At 45.8% G+C, this 23,446-nt stretch overlaps 1 protein-coding gene across 3 annotated transcripts in view; it reads left to right on the top strand.

The window, feature by feature from the left end:
• Nucleotides 1-23,446, top strand: part of BBS2 (Bardet-Biedl syndrome 2) — a 109,697-nt gene that overhangs the window by 63,671 nt on the left and 22,580 nt on the right. Inside the window, exons 1-2 of one of the 3 annotated variants that reach the window (XM_060398348.1) lie at nucleotides 15,667-15,954; nucleotides 23,132-23,363. In XM_060398348.1, the coding sequence (XP_060254331.1) occupies nucleotides 15,838-15,954; nucleotides 23,132-23,363 (349 nt within the window). In that variant the 5' untranslated portion in view covers nucleotides 15,667-15,837. Of the gene's footprint in view, nucleotides 1-15,666; nucleotides 15,955-23,131; nucleotides 23,364-23,446 lie in introns of those variants that run through there. The other 2 variants (XM_012189805.3, XM_042231642.2) reach the window with 2 other exon arrangements.

Genomic DNA, 23,446 nt, shown 5'->3' on the forward strand with positions numbered 1-23,446 from the left:
GGCTTACTTCACTCTGTATAATTGGCTCCAGTTTCATCCATCTCATCAGAACTGATTCAAATGAATTCTTTTTAACGGCTGAGTAATACTCCATTGTGTATATGTACCACAGCTTTCTTATCCATTCATCTGCTGATGGACATCTAGGTTGTTTCCATGTCCTGGCTATTATAAACAGTGCTGCGATGAACACTGGGGTACATGTGTCTCTTTCAATTCTGGTTTCCTCGGTGTGTATGCCCAGCAGTGGGATTGCTGGGTCATAAGGTAGTTCTATTTGCAATTTTTTAAGGAATCTCCACACTGTTCTCCATAGTGGCTGTACTAGTTTGCATTCCCACCAACAGTGTAGGAGGGTTCCCTTTTCTCCACACCCTCTCCAGCATTTATTGCTTGCAGATTTTTGGATCGCAGCCATTCTGACTGGTGTAAAGTGGTACCTCATTGTGGTTTTGATTTGCATTTCTCTAATAATGCCACTCCAGTATTCTTAACTGGAGAATCCCCATGGACACAGGAGCCTGGCAGGCTGCAGTCCATGGAGTCACAAAGCAACTATGCACAGCCTATATATATATAGAAAATGGTAAAATATGCATAACATAAATGTTATAATTTTTAGCATGTAATTCAGTATCATTAAGCACATTTACAACGTTATGTAATTGTCACCACTACTTATTTTAAGAACTTTTTTTATCATCCCAAAGAGAAACTATACCCGTTAAATACTAACTCCCTATTCTTTTCTCCCCTCCAGCCCCTGGTAGCCTTTATTTTCTCTCTTTATGAATTTGTCTATGCAAGTACCTTATGTAAGTGGAATCATATATACTTGTCCTTCTGTGTCTGGCTTATTTCACTTAGCATAATGTCTTCAAGGTTCATCCATGCTGTACGATAGCATGTTTTGGTACTTTACTCTGTTATATGGCTGAATAATGCTCAATCATATATATTTTTTAAAAAACAAGCTTTATTTTTAAAAGTTTTGGCCACACCCTACAGCATGTGGAATCTTAGTTCCCCAGCCAGAGATTGAAGCCACACCCCTGCATTGGAAGGCAGAGTCTTAATCACTGGACTGCCAGAGAATTCCCTCTTCAGTCACATATTATCAATGATAGCCGTATATTTCACATATCAATTACCCATTCATCTATGGGCAGATGGTTTGTTGCCGCTTTTGGCTATTGCAAATAATGCTGCTTGAACATTCGTATACAAGTATCTGTTTAAGTAGTACCTGTTTCCAAACCTTTTGGATCTATACCTAGAGGTGGAATTGCTGGGTCATATGATAATCCTATGCTTAGGTTTTTGAAGAATCATCTCACAGTTTTCCCCAGAGGCTACATCATTCTATATTCCCATCAGCAGTGCACAAGGATTCCAATCCCCCCACCTCCTTCTGCATATGCTTTGATAGCTTTTAATGTGATATGCTGTTGGAGAAGAGTCTTGAGAGTCCCTTGGGCTGCGAGGAGATCAAACTAGTCAATCCTAAAGGAAATTAGTCCTGAATATTTATTGGAAGGACTGATGCTGAAGCTGAAACTCTAGTAATTTGGCCACCTGATGAGAAGAACAGACTTCTTGGAAAAGACCTTAATGCTGGGAAAGATTGAAGGCAGGAGGAGAAGGGGACGACAGAGGATGAGATGGTTGGATGGCATCACCGATGTGATGGACATGAGTTTGAGCAAGCTCTAGGAGTTGGTGATAGAGGGGGAAGCCTCGTGTGCTGTGCAGTCCATGGGGTCACAGAGTTGGACACACCTGAGCAACTGAACTGAACTGAATGTGATATGCTGTCAAAGTGTTACCTTTTCAAATCTCAAATTAAGATTTTTAAGAGACATTGTGCTAAAGAGGTTAGGATGTGTGAGTCAAAGGGCACGACAACAACAGTAAAACAAAAAACAGCCCTGATGTTCAGAAGGAGTGCATGTCATGACTCAGAATCCAGAATCCCTTGCATTTAATTGGCCACATTGCCACACCCCTCTTTGGGATTTGGTTTCCTCAGGGGTCAGATAAGAGAGTTGGATTTGGTGCTCCTGAGTCCTCTTTCTGCTCTTTCAGCTGAGAATCCCACATCGGTTCCCAAGAAAAATACAGACAATGCTCCCCTCTGAGTATCGGGTTGGCCCCAAAATTTGTTTGGGTTTTTCCATAACTGTAGTCACTCAGTCATATCCAACTCTTTGCAACCCCATAGACTGTAGCCCACCAAGCTCCTCTGTCCATTGGGATTTCCCAGGCAAGAATACTGGAATGGATTGCCATTTCCTCCTCCAGGGGATCTTCCCAACCCAGGGATCAAACCTGGGTCTCTTGCACTGCAGGCAGATTCTTTACTGTCTGAGCCACCAGGGGGTGACTTTTCCATCAGATGCTATGTTAAAACCCAAACAACCTCTTTGGCCAATCCAGTAGATTTCTCTGTGTTTCTCCCATTGCCCTTGCCTGCTGGCTCCTATTGGCTGAGGTGTTGTAGGAGGCTGGAGGGTGGGAAGAAAAAGCAAGGGGGTCTTTATTGCTTGGCTCCCTCCTTACATTGCCACCTCAGTGAATACAGCTCCTGTCAGGCTCATCCTCCCTGGGCATCTGAGACATGGCTTCCTTTCCTCGTGTCTTTAGGCCTTCAGTTCATTTCATTTCATTTCAGTCGCTCACTCGTGTCCAACTCTTTGCAACCCCATGAACCGCGGCACGCCAGGCCTCCGTGTCCATCACCAACTCCCAGAGTCCACCCTAACCCATGTCCGTTGAGTTGGTGATGCCATCCAACCATCTCATCCTCTGTTGCCCCCTTCTCCTCCTGCCCTCAATCTTTCCCAGCATCAGGGTCTTTTCAGATGAGTCAACTCTTTGTATCAGGTGGCCAAAGTATTGGAGTTTTAGCTTCAGCATCAGTCCTTACAATGAATATTCAGGACTGATTTCCTTTAGGATGAACTGGTTGGATCTCCTTGCAGTCCAAGGGACTCTCAAGAGTCTTCTCCAACACCACAGTTCAAAACCATCAATTCTTCGGCACTCAGCTTGCTTTATAGTCCAACTCTCACATCCATACATGACCACTGGAAAAACCATAGCCTTGACTAGACGGACCATTGTTGACAAAGTAATGTCTCTGCTTTTCAATATGCTGTCTAGGTTGGTCATACCTTTCCTTCCAAGGAGTAAGCGACATTTTAATTTCATGACTACAATCACTATCTGCAGTGATTTTGGAGCCCAGAAAAATAGTCAGCCACTGTTTCCGCTGTTTCCCCATCTATTTGTCATGAAGTGATGGGACCGGATGCCATGATCTTCGTTGACTTTAGGCCTAGAGGTGGTTTATTCATTCCATAGGGCCACCATAATGGAGTACCACAACCTGAAGGACTTAAACAACAGAAACGTGTTGTCTCGTAGTTCTGGAGGCTAGAAGTCTGGGGTTGAGGTGTCAGCAGGATTGATTCCTTCTGAAGTCTGACAGAGAGAATCTGCTCCATGTCTCTCTCCTAGTTTCTGATGGTCTGCTGGCCATTTTTTATGTACGTTGGCTTGTCGAAGCATCACCCTGGTCTCTGCCTTCATCTTCACGTGGAGTTCTCTCTGCGCATGTCTGTGTCCAAATATTCCCCAGTTGTAAGGACCCTAGTCATTGGATTATGATGTCCTAATGACCTCTTCTCTGCTTCCCTGGTGGCTCAGTGGCAAAGAATCCACCTGCCAATGCAGGAGACTTGGGTTCGACCCCTGGATCAGGAAAATCCCCTGAAGAAGGACATGGCAACCCACTCCAATATTCTTATATATATATACATATATTCTTATATATATAATTTTATTATATATATTATTTATATTTTTATTTATTATTATTTATGTATTTATTTATTATTTATATATTATATATTGTTTATTTTTATATATCTTATGTATGTAATTTTATTTATTTATTTATGGTTACACTGGGTGTTCACTGCTATGCGAGCTTTCTCTAGTTGTGGCGAGTGGGGCTTCTCTATATTGTGGTGTGTGGGCTTCTCATTGCAGTGGTTCCTCTCATTACGGTGCACAGCCTCAGTAGTTGTGTCGCACAGGCTTGGTTGCTCTGAGGCATGTGGGATCTTCCTAGACCAGGGATCGCATCCATGTCCCCCGCGTTGACAGACAGAGAGTCTTAACCACTGGACCACCAGGGAAGTCCCCACTGCAGTATTCTTGCCTAGGAAATGTCATGGGCAGAGGAGCCCTGTGGGCTACAGTCATTGGAGTCTCAAAAGAGTCAGACACGACTCAGAGACTAAACAACAACAACCTCTTTTAACTTGATTATTTTTGTAAAGACCCCGATTCCAAATAAGGTCACATTCTGAGACACTGGGGGTTAGAAATCCATCACCCCTTTTTGCAGGGGATACAGTTCAGGTGCCTCCTTTTCCCATGTTGGTTTCCCAAGTCCTGTCCACACCTTCATTCAGCCCACTGAGCATGTCTTCTCTGTCTTGCAGAAACCCATGAAGCTTGAGCACTTTGGCCATTTGCTTTTGTCTTTCAAAAAATAGCTCTGATCTTTGTCTCCTGGTGTCGCTGTTGGAGAATGTCACGGCGGCTTGACACCCCTGTTCTCTGGGTGGTGCTGTTGTCATTGCCTCTGCTTTATCCCTGGGAGCTTGAGGCAGGTGGAGGGTAAGGACGTCTCTGTGTGTAGGAGGGGAGGACTCATAATACATTATATCTGCTTTAAAGCTCTGTTCCTCAAGGGACTTCCCTGGTGGTCCAGCAGTTAAGACTTTGCCTTCTGATGCAGAGGGTGTGAGTTTGATCCCAGGTTGGGAAGCTAGGATCCCACATGCCTCCTGGCTAAAAAAACCAAAACATGAAACAGAAGCAATATTGTAACAAATTCAATAAAGACTTTAACATGGTCCACAATTAAAAAAAAAAAAAACTTAAAAGTGAGACAAAAGTCTTTCTTTTTTTTTTTTCTTCTTTTATGACAAAAGTCTTTAAAAATAATTTTGTTTATTTATTTGTGTTTGGCCGTGCTGGGTCTCTGTTGCTGTGTGAGCTTCTCTCTAGTTGTGGTTTGAGGACGTCTCATGCAGTGGCTTCTCTTGTTGCAGAGCGTGGATTCTGTACCTCAGTTTTCTCAACTGTAAAATGGGGATAATAATAGAACCCATGTCATGGGTCTGATCTGAAGGTTTTTTAGTAGTTTATTTTTTGCTGGCTCTTCATTGCTCTTTGACTTCCTCTAGTTGCAGCCAGTTGGGGCTTCTCTCCAGTCGCAGTGAGTGGGCTCCTCATTGCAGTGACTTTTCTTGCTTCGGAGCACGTGCTCCAGGGCTGAGGGCTTCAGCACCTGTGGCTCTCTGGCTCTGGAGCACAGGCTTAGTAGTTGTGGTGCACCGGCTTAGCTACTCCAAGGCATATGGGATCTTTCTGGACTAGGGCTCAAACCTGTGTCTCCTGTGTTGGTGGGGAGATTCTTTACCACTGAGCCACCAGTGAAGCCTGGAGACAATAGAACAATAGGTTCTATTGTCTTTTAAGTTCTATTCATTTCAAAGCAGCCTCTTTAAGGAAGAAGTAACAGTTCAATGTGTCCAGGTGGGTAAGGAACTAGAGATTTCATCCTCCCAAACTCCCAAACCTATGAAGGATCCACCTTGGGGTACTTAGCATAAAAAAAGTCATGGAGGGAAGATGATACATCTTTAAACCCCCGAGGAGCCCACATGGGGAGAGCAATGAAGTCCTTCTGTCTATTTCTACAGAAAGATTGATACATGGACCAATATAAGAAGAGATTTCTGAGAATCATGTTCAGATGTAATGGCCTCCATGAGACTCATAAGCCCTTAAATCAAGGGACATATTCAAACAGGGTCTGGATGGTGATTCTTGCCTTGGTTAGAAGCTTGGGTTGACCATCTCTCTGGCCCCTTCCTCCTGGGAAATGACATGACTATGCAAATGAAACTTGGAGTTGCCTTTAGTATGCTATGTCCCCTGAAGATAAGAGAGCTCAGATCTGCAAAGCTACACACTGCTTTCAGGAGTTCCTACAAAGATAGAAAACTCAAACTTCCCAGACCAGGTGCCCAGAGGTTGACTTTCTATCCAAGTAGGAGGTTACAAAAGCCGAGGCAAGCCTCAGCCAGCGTCCCATGCTGCCCACACCCATGTATGGCCCCAGGGAGCAATAAAGAGCACACTTCTTAGAAACTGGAACAGACTCCAGCCATCAGCTTTGATCTGAACTCGGGGGTGGACTGGGCCAGGAACCTGTTCCGCTGCTCCTTGGATGTTGGACTACTGCCATCCTGTGTTGTTTTGTTGTTTAGTTGCTCAGTTGCTCAGTTGTGTCCAACTCTTTTTGACTCCATGGACTGTAGCTCGCCAGGCTCCTCTGTCCATGGAATTATCCAGGCAAAAATACTGGAGTGGGGTGCCATTTCCTTTGCCAGGGGATCTTCCCAACCCAGGGATCAAACTTGTGTCTCCTGCATTGGCAGGCAGATTCTTTACCACTGAGCCACCTGGGAGGCCCTCTGTCCTGTGTGGGCTCCTCTAATTTTCAAAATCACTTGAAGACTCTTGGGTCTTCATTGCCCTGGCAAAGCCGACTTGTCAGCACATCTCTGGCCACGCCTTCCCATCAATCAATACCTTACCACTGTGGGCTTGGCAGGTGGAGATGACTGTGGAAGGAGTTTTTTATAAATGACAACAACAAAAAGATTAAAGAGAGTAGATTTTTAGATTAAAAAAAAAACAAAACCTCATGTACGTTACATAAGGACTTCAAAATCAAAAGCTTATGCATAAAGCCAGAAAGTATTAGAACAAGAACAAAACTCGATCAAAATATGTATCTTTAAGTGAAATCTTTGGCAGGGCTTTTATAATATTTAAATCCTGCTAGAAAAAAGTCTTTACTTTCCTAAAAAGTCTTTAAATGTAACTTACTAAATCGGTGAGAATGTGATGCATCAAAGTGGTTGCTTTATTGTTGTTTCTATAGAAAGAAACTTGACTCTTGGTCCTCATCTGTGGGCTTCCCTGGTGACTCAGTGGTGAAGAATTCGCCTACCGGTGCAGGGGACACAGGTTTGATACTTGGGGCAGGAAGATCCCCTGGAGAAGGAAATGGCAACCCACTTCAGTATCCTTGCCTAGGAAATCCCATGGACAGAAGAGCCTGGTGGAGTACAGTCCATGCAGTTGCAAAAGGGTCAGATGCAGCTTAGCAGCTAAAATAACAAAACCAATGAGTACCCTCGTGCACAAAGACGGTAATCACTCCCCCATGGTCCCTTCTGCACTTCAGGAGGCTCTGGCTCATCATGAATCATGCTTAGACTATGCCCACAATGTCAAGCATGGTCTTGTGGGTGTCATGGTACAAAAACAAGAAAAACAAAGGGGCATCACTTCTCAATGCTCAGTAGTACAAAACCATAGGATCTATTTTGAATCTTTCAGTGGGGAGAAATTATGAAGGCCTGTCCTACAGGGTGGGGTTAAGAGAAGCAGGGTCATGAGAGAGAAAGATGAGGGCCCTGGGCAGGCCTATTTGAGAAGGAAAGTGTTGAGCTGAAATCTGATGGACACATGGGAGTCAGGCTTGAAATGACCTGCGAGCTGAGCATTCTGGGTGGAGGGAACTGTAAGGTGGTGCAGTAAGTCCTGCCAGTGAGTTATTTAAGTGAATGCTGACTTGTCTGAATCGACCATCATTCATCGACCAAATATCTAAACTGCAGCCATGGACTTGCCTGGTGGTCCATTAGATCGGATGCTGCGCTTCCACCACATGGGGTCTAGGGAACTAGGATCCCACATGGCGCATGGTGCGGCCAGAGAAAAGAAATAATAAAATAATAAAGTGCATTCCCTTTTTGTCAGAAAGTGCTTAAGATGCTTGGATGACATTAGGCTGGCGTATTCTTCGCAGAGAGGGCAAGAGCAGGGCGCAGCAGTGCTGGTGTCCTTGGCTCCCGCTGTTCCGCTCTTACTCCTGGGGTGCGCAGCTCAGCCGCCTCCAGAGAGCTGGCCTGCCTACCTCCAGATGTGCGGTGAGAGAGGCCTGGCCTTAGGACGTGGCGGGTGGCTTTCCAGGGATGAACATATCTCTGGATGCTGGCATTCAGGATTAGCCAGCTCATTTTCTGGCATGTAGAAGTCACATTCTCCATAATCATTTCCTACCAGGGATAAAATAATACATTGACCCCCATCTGCCTGATTTCTCTCGAGGCAGCAGTGTAGGGGTAGTTAGGGACTGGGCTTCCCTACCAAAAGTGGACAAGAGACTTGAATTCTAGCTCAGAGAGACAAAAACAAAACAAAACCCAAAAAACAGTAAAGAAATAACGGGGGAATTCCCTGGTGGTTCAACGGTTAGGACTCCAAGCTTACACTTTAGGGGCACAGATTCTACCCCTGGTCAGGGAACTAAGATCCTACAAGCCGAGTGGCAAAGCCAAAGACAGAAAGAAGGAAATAAAATAGAAATAAATAAATCTTTTTTTTTTTTTTAAAGGGAGGGTCTTCCCTGGTGGTCTAGTGATTACGAATCCACCTTGCAATGCAAGGGACCCCAGTTTGATCCCTGATCAGGAAGATTCCATGTGTCTCAGAGCAACTAAGCCCGTGCATTATAACTGTGGAGGCCGCACTCTGGAGTCTTCGAGTTACAACTCCAGAGCCCACATGCCGAGAGCCTGCGCTCCGCAATAAGAGAACCCACCTCAGTGAGAAGCCCGAGCAGCACAGCTAGAGAGCAGCGCCCCCTCACCGCAACTGGAGAAAGCCCTGGCGCAGCAACGAAGACCCACCGCAGCCAGGATATGAAATAAAAATAAATAGGCGTTTTCTAAAAAAAGAATTAAGGAAGATCAGCTCAGAAAGAGATAAACACTATGAAGAAAATAAAGCAGAAATGCTGTGTGTGAGAGCGAGAGAATGCACTGGGGCACTGGGCACTTGTGAAAATACGAGTGACTAATTGAGAGTCTGCTACACGGGAAGTGTTCCGCAGATGTAGCTCCTATGATGATGATGATGATGTAGCTTTTTCCTGTCTGCTGACCAGAAAGCAGCTGTTTCTGTTTTGCATAAGTGACATGCTGTGACGAGGCTTTGAATACGAGTCTTGTACTCATTTCTTGTGAGTGACATGGACTGACAAAGAGCCATGTGAATGGCCTCACCCTCACGGCCCCAGCATCCCACAGTCGGCAGGGAGTCACATGATGAGAGACGGATGGATCGGGCATCCAAGGAGGCTGCCTGTGAACCGTTCTCACACAGCCAGGCTCTGTGCGCTGCGCTCTGCCCCAGTGTCCCGGCCCCTGCCCTCCAGGTGTTGTGGAGGGATGCTAATGGCGACTCTCTCAATGTCAGGGAAACTTGAGCCTGGGGTCCTTTACTGGCAGGTTCTGGGGCAACTGGTAGGGAGGGGCTGTGGATCTCCAAAGGGCACAGAGTGCCCTCACCCTCATACTCCTTTATTTTTAAGTCGTGTACACGTTTTATCACAAAAGTAAAGCAAGCTTGCTATAACCACAGCAAACATCACAGTGCGCAAATAAAAAGGCAGAACTCCATCTCCAGCTGATCCTTGCCCCAGTCTACATCCCTGATGTTGACTGGACCAGTGGAGGCCTCGGGTCCTGGGGGCCGTCCACCCCAGTTCCCTCTAGGCCTTTAATCCTGAGTCCTAATGTGTGAGAGCCTCCTTTCTTTACACCTGCACACCCTCTAGTGGGGGTGCTTTGCATAGGCGAGGTGAGGGCAGTAGCAGATGTGACCAGAGGCCCCTGTAACTCAGGTTCTAAATTCTCTGTCTCACCTAGTCCCACCAGCCTTTAATTAGTGAGTTTGGTTTTCTGATCCCAGAGCTGAAAGGATATTGGGAATTAAGCCACCTACTCTTAAAAAAAGAGAGAGAGAAAAGATACCAACTATATTACAATATAGTTGGATGGCATCACCCACTCAGGCATGAGTTTGAGCAAGTTGGTGATGGACAGGGAAGCCTGGCGTCCTGCAGGCCATGGGGTCACAAAGAGTTGGCCACAACTGAGCGACTGAGCTGAATATTACAATAGCAACCTTAATGATGCTGGGAAAGATTGAGGGCAGGAGGAGGAGAGGGCGACAGAGGATGAGATAGTTGGATGGCATCACCAATTCAATGGACATGAGTTTGAGCAAGCTCCAGGACATGGTGAAGGACAGGGAAGCCTGGCATGCTGCAGTCCATGGGATCACAAGGAGTCAGAAACGACCGAGCGACTGAGCAACAGGTCAAAAGCAACAGGTCAAAAGCAACAGGTCAAAAGCGACTGTTGCAACAGGTAGCAACAGGTCTACCTTTCCACCTAGAGGTAAAATTAATAACCTTATGATAACAATGATAATAACCATTTATGGGATCTCTTATTAAGGGCCAGGCATTGCTTTAAATGCTTTATTTATATTAGTTGGTCTAATTCCCACAACAATATTCTTCAGAAGTAGTACTATTATTCATCTTTCTCTTTTTTAAAAGAGACACAAGTACTTGGGGTGTTGACTGCAGGAGACTCATGGCTCAGACTCTGGAGCTCAGACTCCCTGGGCTGGCTACCCTGGTTCTGCCATTTACCAGCTGTGTGGTCTTGGGCTTAGGTTATGGGACCTCTCACCACTCAGTTTTCTCTCTTATAAAGCGGGATGATGACAGAATCTCTCTCAGAGGGTGGCTGTGAGGACCCAGTCAGTTAGTGTGTCCAGTGCCTGGCACAGAGAAGGCCCTCAATAAATGTGAGCGGGAGGATTAAATGATGGGCCTCAGTCTCAGCTAGGGATTGACTGAGGAGGAATTTGAACGCAGGTCTGCAAGCTGTCAAGGCTTGTGGGCTTCCCTGCTATGGACTGCTGCCAACCTACAGCCAGCCCCTCCCCTCCAAGTCCTGGGTCCCCAGGAAGGAGCCTCAGATCTCCGAAATGTGAAGATATGCCCTCTCTGAAAAGCCAGTGATTCCTAGTGGGGTATGAGAGGTAGAGAAAGACTGTGGGCCAGCCTCTCCTGGCCCTTGCTGGAAGGCTTCCAAGTCTCCTGCCCTGATCAGGGTTTAGATGAGGATTCTCTGCCCTTCTGTGGATCCATGCTGTTTCTAATTAGGGTTGTGATGTTGTTGCTGTTTAATTGCTAAATCGTGTCCACCTCTGCAACCCCATGGATGCCAGGCTTGCCAGGCTCCTCTGTTCATGGCATTTTCCTGACAAGAATACTGGAGTGGGTAGGGATATGATGCAAAGATTCAAATAGCCCCAATATGGTGGATGATATCGTTGGGGGACTGATGGAAGCACAGAGGAACGGCGGGTACCTCCCAAATGTGACAGCTGTTGTGAGAGAGACCCCCTGCAGTGGTGCCATCCAACCTATGAGATGAGGGTGAGAATGCTTCAGGCAGAGGGCCGGTGTGAGCAAAGGCAGAGAGGCCAAGAAAGCCTGTGAGGAGGGAGTGAGCTTGTGGCAAGAGGCAGTAGAAGAGGAGGCTGCAGAGGCCAGCAGGGGTCAGAACTTGAAGGGCTTTGTGTCATCTCTCAAAGAGCTTGAACTTACTTTGGCTAAAAAGGAGGAGCCAGTGAAGAGTTATGAAGGGAGGAGGTGACACTGGTAAGGGTTTGTCATCTGTCATCTGTCAAACCTGCCTCACAGGGTTATTGGAGGATTAAGAGATGATCCATATAAAGTATTTTTTAATCATTTATTTTTCTTAGTTTTTAAAATTAGCTTTATTTGCTTATTTTTGGCTCCACTGGGTCTTTGTTGCTGCATGAGGGTTTTCTCCAGTTGTGGGGAGCAGGGGCTACTTTCTAGTTGTGGTGTGCCAGCTTCTCACTGCGGTGGCTTCTCTTGTTGTGGAGCACGGGCTCAGTAGTTGTGGCCCATGGGCTTAGTTGCCCTGCAGCATGTGGAATGTTCCCAGACCAGGGATCGAACCTGTGTCTTCTGCATTGGCAGGCAGATTCTTAACCACTGGACCACCAGGGAAGGCCCATATAAAGTGCTTGGAGTGGCACCTAGAAAGTGCTTATTAAATGTTCAGTGCTTCTGCTGCTGGTGTTGGTACTGTCCTGCAGTGAAGAGTGAAAGCAACTCTTGCAGACCACCCAGGCAGTACAGAGTGAGTGAGGCTCAGCACGGTGGACAGAGTCTAAGACCACCCTTACATGGATAACCAGCAGGCCATGGATATCTGCTATCTGCCTGCTAAAGACCAACAAGCAAGCTTCCTGGTGTGGCCCCTCCTGGCCTCTTTCTCACTCACTAGGCTCCAGCCACCTTATTGTGTTTCTGATCTTCAAGCATGCCCATCCCTGGGCCTTGGACCCAGCTGTTCCCTCTGTTTGGAACGACCTTCCCCCACATCTTCTCTTGGCTGCCACTGTCTTGTCACGGAGCTCTTGGTTCAAATGTCATTTCCTCTGAAAAGCCTTTTCTGAGCCTTGGCGTACCAGCTTTATCTCCAGAAAAAGCAATCGTACTTGCTTTCATGTTTAATGTCTGTTGCTCCTTGTCCCCTTGTTACAGACTGAATTGTGTCCCCCTCAATTCATTTGTTGAAGTCCTGACCCCTATACCCCAGAATGTGACTGTATCTGGAGATGGGACCTTTAAAGAGGTGATTACATTAAAATGAGATCCTTAGGGCAGGCCCTGATCCAATATGACTGCTGTCCTCAGAAGAACAGGAAATTTGGGCACACAAAGAAGGGTGAATGCACAGAGGTACTGTAGGAAGAGGCAGCAAGAGGGTGGCCATTTGCAAGCCGAGGATAGAGGCTCCAGGAGAAATCACCTGTTTTGGCATCTTGGACTTCCAGCCTTTAGAACTGTGATCACACAAATTTTTGTTGTTGAAGCTACCCAGTTCGTAGTATTTTGTTATGGTAGTGTATTAGCAAACAAATATACTTCTAGGTGTAACTTCTATAAGGGCACAGAGTATGCCTTTCTGGATTGCCACAGTGTCCCTAATGTCCCTAATTCATTGAACACTGACTTAGCATATGGAGACCTTCAGTAAATGTGAGATGACCTCTATTAGAGATTTATTCTTTTCAAGCTGTTCTAGGAGAGATGGCCTGTCAGCCTGTGCTCAGCTATTAGCAAAGTGGATTCAGTGAGATGATGCCTTCCTGGAGACAGAGCCTAGGGGTTGAGGGGAGGAAAAGAAAGAAAAGAAAGTGAAGTTGCTCAGTTGTGTCTGACTCTTTGTAATTCCATGGACTGTAGTCAACCAGGCTCCTCCATCCATGGGACTTTCCAGGCAAGGGTACTGGAATGAGTTGCCATTTCCTTCTCCAGGATATCTTCCCGACCCAGGGATTGAACCCAGGTCTCCTGCATTGCAGGCGGATTCTTTACCAGTTGAGACACCAGGGAAGCCCAAGAATACTGGAGTGGGTAGCCTATCACTTCTCCAGGGGATCTACCTGACTCAGGAATCGAATTGGGGTCTCCTGCATTGCAGGCGGATTCTTTACCAACTGAGCTATGAGGAAGGCCCTACATTCCATCAAGGCCCTCAAATTTAGTCTTTAGACATTACCTCCCAAAGAGATTACAACTAGTCATGGACATCCCCCATAGGCTTGAAAAAAGATGCTCATTTGAACAGCTATAATTGCAAAATGCAAATATCAAGAATATTCTAGAGCCCATCTTTCAAGACCTACCTTCAACATCTGACACAGTGATATTCCTCCTCCTGGCAACATTCTCTTCACTTAGCTTCCTTCTCAGTCTCCTCTGTTGGTTCCCACTCATCTCATCCCTCAGCCTTAAATGTTTATTTTCAGAAGTCAGCCAGAGCGATCCCTTAGTGTCTTTGCACCTGAATTTCCTCTGTTGAAACACACTTCCTCAAAACCGATTCCGTTTTAGATTCCTGCCTGAATGTCACTTTCTCAGTGAGGTCTCTTCCCTATTTTAAAAAATTATTTATTTTGGCTGGCTGGGTCTTTGTTGTGGTGCATGGGCTTTCTCTAGTTGCAGTGATTGTGGGTTACTCTCTGCTACTCTCTGTTGCTTTCTTGGTGGCTCAGATGGTATAGAACCCACCTGCAATAAGGGAGACCTGGGTTCAATCCCTGGGTTGGGAAGAACCCCTGGAGAAGGGAATGGCTGCCCACTCCAGTACTCTGGCCTGGAGAATTCCATGGACATGGGAAGCTGGCAGGCTACATTCCATGAGATCGCAAAGAGTGGGACATGACTGAGCAACTTTCACTTTCCCTAGTTGCAGTTCACAGGCTTCTTATTCCGATGGCTTCTGTCGTTGCAGAGCGTGGGCTCTAGGTGTGCAGGCTCAGTAGTCGTGGCACACAGGCTTAGTCGCCCCATGGCATGTGGAATCTTCCTGGACCAGGAATAGAACCCATGTTCCCTGCACTGGCAGGCAAATTCTTAACCACTAAACTACCAGGGAAGTCTCCCTACTACCTTACTTAAAATTGCACTTTCTCCAAACTTCCATCTCTCTTTCCTCTTTACCACTTACCACCAAAAGACTTCCCACATGTATTTCTCATTTAGTGTTTGTCTCCTCTGACTTGTATGTCAGCTTCAGGAGACGGGAGGTTTGTCTTATGTTTACTGCCATATCTCTACTTCTAGAATAGGGCCTGACACATAGTTCAGTTCAGTCGCTCAATCTTGTCCAACTTTTTGCGACCCCATGGATTGCAGCACACCAGGCCTCCCTGTCTGTCACCAACTCCCAGAGTTTACTCAAACTCTTGTCCATTGAATCGGTGATGCCATCCAACCATCTCATCCTCTGTAAACATAGTAAAGTCTCAAAAAATAAATGTCTGAATGAATGCTAAGAAATTGATAAAGAACTACTTAAAGATGAGAGAGTTTAAAGTATGATTTTTTTCCCCAGAGGATTGATATATTAAGTAATTACTGTGGGCATCAACATAACAGCTAAAGTAAGAAGTGTAGATATTCAAGGCATTTTTGTCGTTCAGTCACTAAATCATGTCCAACTCTTTGTGACCCCAAGGACTGCAGTGAGCCAGGCTTGCCTGTCCTTCACTGTCTCCCGGAGTTTGCTCAAACTCCTGTTCTTTGAGTCGGTGATGCTAGTTGCCCCCTTGGACTTCCCGGGTGGCTCAGAAGGTAATCTGCCTGCAATGCAAGAGATGAGGATTCGATCCCTGGCTGGGGAAGATCCCCTGGAGAAGCGAATGGCTACCCACTCCAGTATTTCTTGACTAGAGAATTTCATGGACAGAGGAGCTTGGCGGGCTACAGTCCATAGGGTCGCAAGGAGTCGGACACGCCTGAGCGACTAACACACACATTCAAGGTATATTTATTGAATAAGCCCTTGGAATGGAGTAGATAGAAATAAATGTAGGCTGCAACAGTTGGGCAGCTTGGTTGTGGTGCTGCTAGAATAAGAAGCCCCAGGGGTCCGATGGATCAAACACCGCCACGGTAGGCCCGTAGTTGAGTTGAACCCAACGCTGGTAAATTACCGCAGGAAAACGGCAAGACCCCACCCGCGAGACCCAAGTCCAGCCTCAGCAGCGCTTGAGGCCCGACCGCGCAGCGGCAGAACTCGGTGGGCGGGCCTGCGCAGCCGCAGAAAGAGCTCGCGGCCTGAGGTCCGAGTCAAGTTCGCATCAGTTTCCCGCCTCGCCTGATGTAGCCAGACCGGTCCGGTCCGGTCTCCGCGCCTCTCAACGCCTCGCTGAGGCCGGGTCCGCAGCGCCGGTCTCGGGCCACTAGCCCTCTTCTCTTGAACCGCCGCCAACATGCTGCAGCCCGTGTTCACCCTGAAACTGCGCCACAAAATCAGCCCCCGCATGGTGGCCGTAGGGCGCTACGACGGGACTCACCCGTGCCTGGCGGCCGCTACCCAAGCGGGCAAGGTAACCGCTCCCACCCATTCCCACCCGCACGGGGCCCGGGCCCCGGGAGTCCCCGCGACTTCCGCGGGCCGAGTCCTGGCAATCCCGCCGCTCATTCTCAGACCCCGCCCCCAGCCAGGGTTGCCAGGCAACGGGTCGGTAGTCTAGCCAGCTCTCGGTTCTGAGCAGAAATCCTGAATAACAAAGCGGAACGGCCCTTCTGAACAGTTAACTTGTCTTCAGGCTCTTAGACTCGGATGATGTTGCAGTCTCTTTACAGATAGGGAGCATAGAGAGGAGAAGTCCCCTGCAGGGAAGGCCTTGGTCAGGGTTAGCAGTAATGGAGGACCGCAGAATCAAGCCCAGAGCCTCTGCCCTTCGCTGGGAACGTCCTACCATCTCAGACTGCCTCTTAGAGGCAAACAACTCTACGGCAGGAAAAAAAAGAATAGATATCTCTGACTTAAATGATTCAAATTGCTCCTTTGATCTTTATCCATGTACATTCATGTCTCTTCCTGTAATTTATTCACTAAGTACCTATTAGGGGCTTACTGTGTACCCTGTGCTGTGCAAAGTGTGGGCGTCGCGGAGACGAAAAAGATACGGTCATTCAACATCTCACCAGACTTACTGAACACCTTCTTTGTACTAGATCTTGGGGATTCAGAGATAAAGCTGGAGTCCGTATTTTCAGAAAGCTTCTGGTCCAGAGGGACAACAGACAGGGCAAATCAGGGCACTATGTGCTGATGGAGGAATGCCCGAAAAACATGGAATACAGTGACGCCAAGCTTAATGACTGCTAACAGTTACAAAGCCTTATTACATTAATTATCTCAGCGTCCTTGCTAAATTGCCAACTGCTGTAGCATAGCACAGGTGTGGTAGATCCTGGCTTTGGTACCTACTGATTTCATGACCTTGGGCAAGGTGCTTAATAGTATCTACCACATAGAGTTGTTAAGAGGATTAAGTAAGTTACTATGTGTTATGCTCTTGGCATATAGGCAGTAGTCACTAATTGTTAGCTGTTATTTTCTTTTTATTACTCCCACTTTACTGATTAGAAATAATGGTTCAGAGAGGTTCAAAGCAATGTTTGAGGTTGCTCAACTGGAAAGTGGTAGAAATGAGATTAGAGCGCCTGTTCTCTGACCCAGCTTGGATTTAACAAGTTGACATTTATATAATGATTTATAGTTTTCAAGACACTTCCACCTCCAATATGTGTTTTCTCATTTGCTCCGCCTTGGGATACATCAATTAAAACGTAGTGATTCATTTCAATTAAGTTGTATAATGGAGGAAAGCACTTAGCATAGAGCCTTGCACTAATGTTAGCTGTGATAATGTGAGGAGACACTGACAAATACCAGAAAGAAATTCCTATTGGTTTTTCTGTAGGTACACAGCAGCTACATAAATGGGCTGAAAAGTTACCATTGACATTAGCTCAGCCCTGAGTTTACTGAGGGCTTGCTGTGTGCTGGGCACTGTTCTTAACTCTGCAGCTACAAGGGTGAAAGTGACAGACAAGTCTTACTGGCTTTATTCCCAGGTGGCGCTAGTGGTAAAGAACCCGCCGCCCAGTGCAGGAGACACAGGAGACATGAGTTCGATTCCAGGGTCAGGAAGAGCCACTGGAGAAGGAAGTGGGAACCCACTCCAGTATTCTTGCCTGGGAAATCCCATGGACAGAGGAGCCTGGCCAGCTATGGTCCATGGGGCTGCAAAAGAGTTGGACACGACTGAGCCGTTAACACTTCTGTCCATTCCCTTGGAGGTTACATTTGAGAGAACGAGCCAGATAGTTAACAGATACACACAGTCTGCAGAGGGGTAATGGCTGTTCTAGACAGGGTGATCAGGTAGGCTTCTGATATGATAACTGTGGATCAGAGGTTTGAAGGAAATGAAACAAGCCCCTGCAGAGAGGTGGAGTTAAGTGTATCAGCAAGTACACACGGGCTTTGAGGTAGAGGGTATACTTGGTGTGTTCCAGAAACACAGGAAGGCTTCTGGGACTGGAATGGATTGAGGGAGGCAGTGAGGTGGCCGGTAGCTGGATCATATAGGGCCTCATAGGCCACAGCAGAGACCTTGGTTTTTGATAAAGTGGGTGACTGGGATTTGGCTTATGTCTTCGATGAAGGATTACTGGGGTGGTGCTGCAACAGAGATGCAGGGAGTAGAAGCAGGCTTCTCTGGAAACCCTTTCATTAGAATGTGGCCTAGAGAGGGAGGCAGGGGCACCTTAATCTAGGTCAGCTTCTGAAGACGGGGGAGAAAGGGAGAGATGGGCGTTCCTGTGGTCTCTAATCAGATACTTTATATTCAGAACTTCAAAAACAGATCTGAGAAGTTCTGACCTGATCTTTAGACTTAAAAAAACACAAATTGGCACCATTTTATGATCCAAACAACACACAAAAATATAATTTCCTTTAAAAACAAATGTCTCCGGTAAGACTGAAGCCTTCCTTGACTGTGGGGGCCCATGTCTTTAGAAACAGGATTTTGTCATTTTCTGTGGGACTCTGTTGTGAAGGTGGGGCTGACTTATTGAGATCTGGTCTCTGCACCTGAGCAAGGATATTTTGAAAAGGGGTTTCTTGCAGGATGAACATAGTTCATCTGGGGACATGTTTCCTCTCACCATAGAATATATATTGCAGCAGCACCCCCTCAGCTAGAACAAACGTGTAAACTACAGCCAGTTCTTTGGCTTGAAGGCACTGTGTGTGTGTGTGTGTGTGTGTGTGTGTGTGTGTGTGTGTGTGTGTGTGTGTGTGTGTGTGTGTGTGTGTGTGTGTGTGTGTGTGTGTGTGTGTGTGTGTGTGTGTAGTTGTGTCTGACTCTTGGTGACCTCATGGACCCCATCAGGCACGTCTGTCCATGGAATTTTCTAAGCAAGAATACAGGAGTGGGTTGGCATTTCCTCCTCCAGGGGATCTTCCCAACCCAGGGATCAAACTCGAGCCTCGTGGGTCTCTGGTATTGGCAGGCAGATTCTTTGCCCCTGGGCCACCAGGGGAGCCCTGCATAAAGGCCCTGGCAGTGACTGAGCCTGTGGCCAGATGAGTCTCCTGGGCACTGATTTCCGCGGGAGGGGACTAGGGAAGAACCAGACGCCTGGGACTCTGGCAGCAAAGCTCAAACTCCTTTCATCCCAATAACAATGAACGTGACGTCCACAGGTTATTTTTCTTGCTGTTCTTTTTCAGCCTTTCTAATTACTAGAAGACTCAGTAAGAATTCTTTTGTTCAGAACTATTATGAAAGGAAGTAAGATATGGCTGGAGATGACTGGAGCCTGACACCAGGCTTGTGTCTCACTCCTGTCACTTATCGGTGGTGAGACCTTGGGAAAGGAAAGGCCGTAACCCCTCTGACCTCTTCTGCGTATCCAGAGGACTAAAGGCAGTGATGTTGATAAAAGCATGTTGTGAAGTATTACACAAATGAGAATGTGAACACAGTAGTCACTAGCTACACACCTTTTCTGTAGGTTTCTCATCAGTCTTTTTTTTTAAATTTATTTTTAATCGGAGGATAATTGCTTTCCAAGGTTGTGTTTGTTTCTGCCGCAAACAACGTGAATCAGCCATATGTATACATATATCCCCTCCCTCTTGAACCTCCCTTCCACTCCCCACCTCACCCATCCCACCCCTCTAGGTTGTCACAGAGCCTCAGGTTCAGCTTGCTGTGTTACACAGCGACTTCCCCCAGCTGTCTGTTTTACATATGGTGATGTATATGTCTCAATGCTGCTGTCTCAGTTCCTGCCACCTCCTCCTTCCCCCACTGTGTTCTCTATGTCTGCGTCTCTATTCCTGCCCTGCAAATAGGTTCATCAGTTCCATTTTTTAGTTTCCATAAGTATGCTTTTATATATGATATATGTTTTTCTCTTTCTGACTTACTTCACCCTGTATGACAGACTCTAGGTTCATCCACCTTTGTTCAGCTGACTTAAAATTTGTTCCTTTTTTACGGCTGAGTAGTATTCCATTGTATATATGCACCGCAACTTCTTTATCCAGTTGTCTGTCAATGAACATCTAAATCTAATAAGCCTTGTAAAAATTATCTTTTGTTGAACAGGTTACCTTGCTTAGATAATAATTTATTTTTTTTTAAATTTTTTTTATTTTTTTAATTTTAGTTTTTTATTTTTTAAATTTTAAAATCTTTAATTCTTACATGCATTCCCAAACATGAACCCCCCTCCCACCTCCCTCCCCATAACATCTTTCTGGGTCATCCCCATGCACCAGCCCCAAGCATGCTGCATCCTGCATCAGACATAGACTGGCGATTCAATTCACATGATAGTATACATGTTAGAATGTCATTCTCCCAAATCATCCCACCCTCTCCCTCTCCCTCTGAGTCCAAAAGTCCGTTATACACATCTGTGTCTCTTTCCCTGTCTTGCATACAGGGTCGTCATTGCCATCTTCCTAAATTCCGTATATATGTGTTAGTATACTGTATTGGTGTTTTTCTTTCTGGCTTACTTCACTCTGTATAATCGGCTCCAGTTTCATCCATCTCATCAGAACTGATTCAAACGAATTCTTTTTAATGGCTGAGTAATACTCCATTGTGTATATGTACCACAGCTTTCTTATCCATTCATCTGCTGATGGACATCTAGGTTGTTTCCATGTCCTGGCTATTATAAACAGTGCTGCGATGAACATTGGGGTACATGTGTCTCTTCCAATTCTGGTTTCCTCGGTGTGTATGCCCAGAAGTGGGATTGCTGGGTCATAAGGTAGTTCTATTTGCAATTTTTTAAGGAATCTCCACACTGTTCTCCATAGTGGCTGTACTAGTTTGCATTCCCACCAACAGTGTAGGAGGGTTCCCTTTTCTCCACACCCTCTCCAGCATTTATTGCTTGCAGATTTTTGGATCGCAGCCATTCTGACTGGTGTGAAGTGGTACCTCATTGTGGTTTTGATTTGCATTTCTCTAATAATGAGTGATGTTGAGCATCTTTTCATGTGTTTGTTAGCCATCCGTATGTCTTCTTTGGAGAAATGTCGATTTAGTTCTTTGGCCCATTTTTTGATTGGGTCGTTTATTTTTCTGGGATTGAGCTGCAGAAGTTGCTTGTATATTTTTGAGATTAGTTGTTTGTCAGTTGCTTCATTTGCTATTATTTTCTCCCATTCAGAAGGCTGTCTTTTCACGTTGCTTATATTTTCCTTTGTTGTGCAGAAGCTTTTAATTTTAATTAGATCCCATTTGTTTATTTTTGCTTTTATTGCTTAGATAATAATTTAAAATTAATCCTGCTTGGATGTAAAACCGAGTCCCCTAAAACTGAGTTCCTCTACTGAGTTTATGATTAGCTTCCCTATCCAGAACTCTTATTTCCTTTCTTGTTCCACACCCTCAGGCTTGAGGAGTATCAGAGGAAAGGGGAGACTGTAACCAAGCTGGACCCTAGTGGGCCTTCCTGGGACAGCCCCCTCCCAACCAGCCTTGTCCTCTACTTCTTGTTTGTTGAAAAGCTTTAGTCTCTCAGGCCTCCCTTGAGTCTCAGAAGGCTGGCTCAAGTGTTAATGTTTAGGAATGTGAAGGTATAGAAACAAGCTTTTGAGCTGGGACACTGGCAACAGTTTGGACGATAGAATTACCAAACTCCCAGTTCCCTGAAAGCTGTGAGGGTCTGGCACACATTCCTAAGTTGTTTATACAGGGAGCAGACCCCTACCAGTTGGAAACTGCTGATCATGAGCATATAGACCCCAGACTGGGTTGAAACTAGAAGACAGGTGAGGCTTAAAACCTCCCCTTGATGCCAACCAGTCCAGGAGTTGTGTGCAAGCTGCTCAGATGCCCTGCGGCCCCCTCCTGCCCACATTGCCTTTAAAACTTTTCTCTCCTATCTGGCAACTTGAAGATGGTCTTAGGATGTTAGTCCACCTTCTTCCCAGGTTGCTGGCCTCTTGAATAAAGCAAAATTTCCTTTCCCACCAACACTTGTCTCTTGGGTATTAGCCTTTTGAGTGGCGAGCAACCAAACCAGCCTCTCCGGGTTACAGATTTACACCGAAGAGTTGAAATGCTCATTTAAAATTAGAAAATTTTCTCAGAGCAACTAAGCCCGTGAACCACAACTGTTGAGCCTGTGCTCTCAAGCCTGGGGGCCACAGCTGCCGAAGGCCACGAACCATAGTTCCCGTGCTCCTCAACAAGAGAAGCCACCACAAGGAGAAGCCTGCGCCCTGCTGCGAGAGAGCAGCCCCTGTTCACGGCAACTGGGGGAAAAGCCTGCTCGCAGCAACAGAGACTTGGCACAGCCAAAAATAAATAAGTAAAATGAAATTAGCAAGTTTTAGAACTACATGGGGGCTTAAGGGATCTCTAGTTTCTCATCTTTTTTTTTTTTTTTTTCAGAAAATGAAAATTTCCCTAATGAAATTTCTATACTGTATATCTGTGGCCTAATGTCTCAGATCCCCCCCACCCCAAACCCAGTTACCCATCTTGGGAGCAACATTGCCCCTCTTGAGAATGCTTCTTCTAGTCTAAACCTCCTTTTACATACAAAGCCTAGGGAAATTTAAAGATTTGTAGGGACACTCAGATGATTATATTTGTGATAGTTGAAACTGCTAGATTAATTAACTTTGACTTAATTAATTCTGTCTACTTGTATAGACTATGAAAGCCTTCAAGAAGCTTGCTTTGTGTGACCCTTAGGATTATAAGATTTACTACCGATCAGTTTTAAGGGTTAGGAAGTGAATTTGTTAGGTGTTGGGATGAAAGATAATGAAGTGTTTATTACTCAGTTTTCTCTAATCTTTGTGTGTGTGCGCAATCTCATTGTAACTGATAGCAACTTCCTATAGGAAAAGGCTGATTTGTAAGAGTGCTTGAACGTCCTGCCGATTGGTTGTATGTAAGCTGCCCTGGGAAGTGACAACTAGATCTTGGCCATTATTTTGGTCTTTACAAGGCTGAGAGCCATTGGATTTCCACAGTTTGAAGTGATTGAAAGCCAGCCATGCACAGAACTGTGTATGGGTGTTTTTAAGTTTGGTGGATGATTAAATCCCTTCTTGTTAACATTGGTAATCTGTTAATAACCTGAGCCTTTTAATAAAAATATATGTTAATTTTGCATTTTTTTTTTAATGTTAAGGGGATGTAATTAACTTTCTTCTTGTAGGTTTTTATTCACAACCCTCATTCACGGAGCCAGCATCTCGGTGCACCCAGGGTCCTCCAGAGCCCCCTGGAGTCAGATGTTTCACTTCTTAACATTAACCAGACAGTCAGCTGCCTGACCGCAGGAGTACTGAACCCTGAACTTGGCTATGATGCTCTTTTAGTGGGAACACAGACCAATCTGTTGGCTTATGATGTCTACAATAATTCAGATTTGTTCTACAGAGAGGCAAGTATATCCCTTTATGACCATAAAACTCCCACTTCCCGTTAACGTCCACTGGTTTTTTATTTTTTTTAACGCTTGAAAGAGATC

This window comes from Ovis aries, chromosome 14 (genome assembly GCF_016772045.2).
Source record: "Ovis aries strain OAR_USU_Benz2616 breed Rambouillet chromosome 14, ARS-UI_Ramb_v3.0, whole genome shotgun sequence".
NCBI classification, from domain to species: Eukaryota; Metazoa; Chordata; class Mammalia; order Artiodactyla; family Bovidae; genus Ovis; species Ovis aries.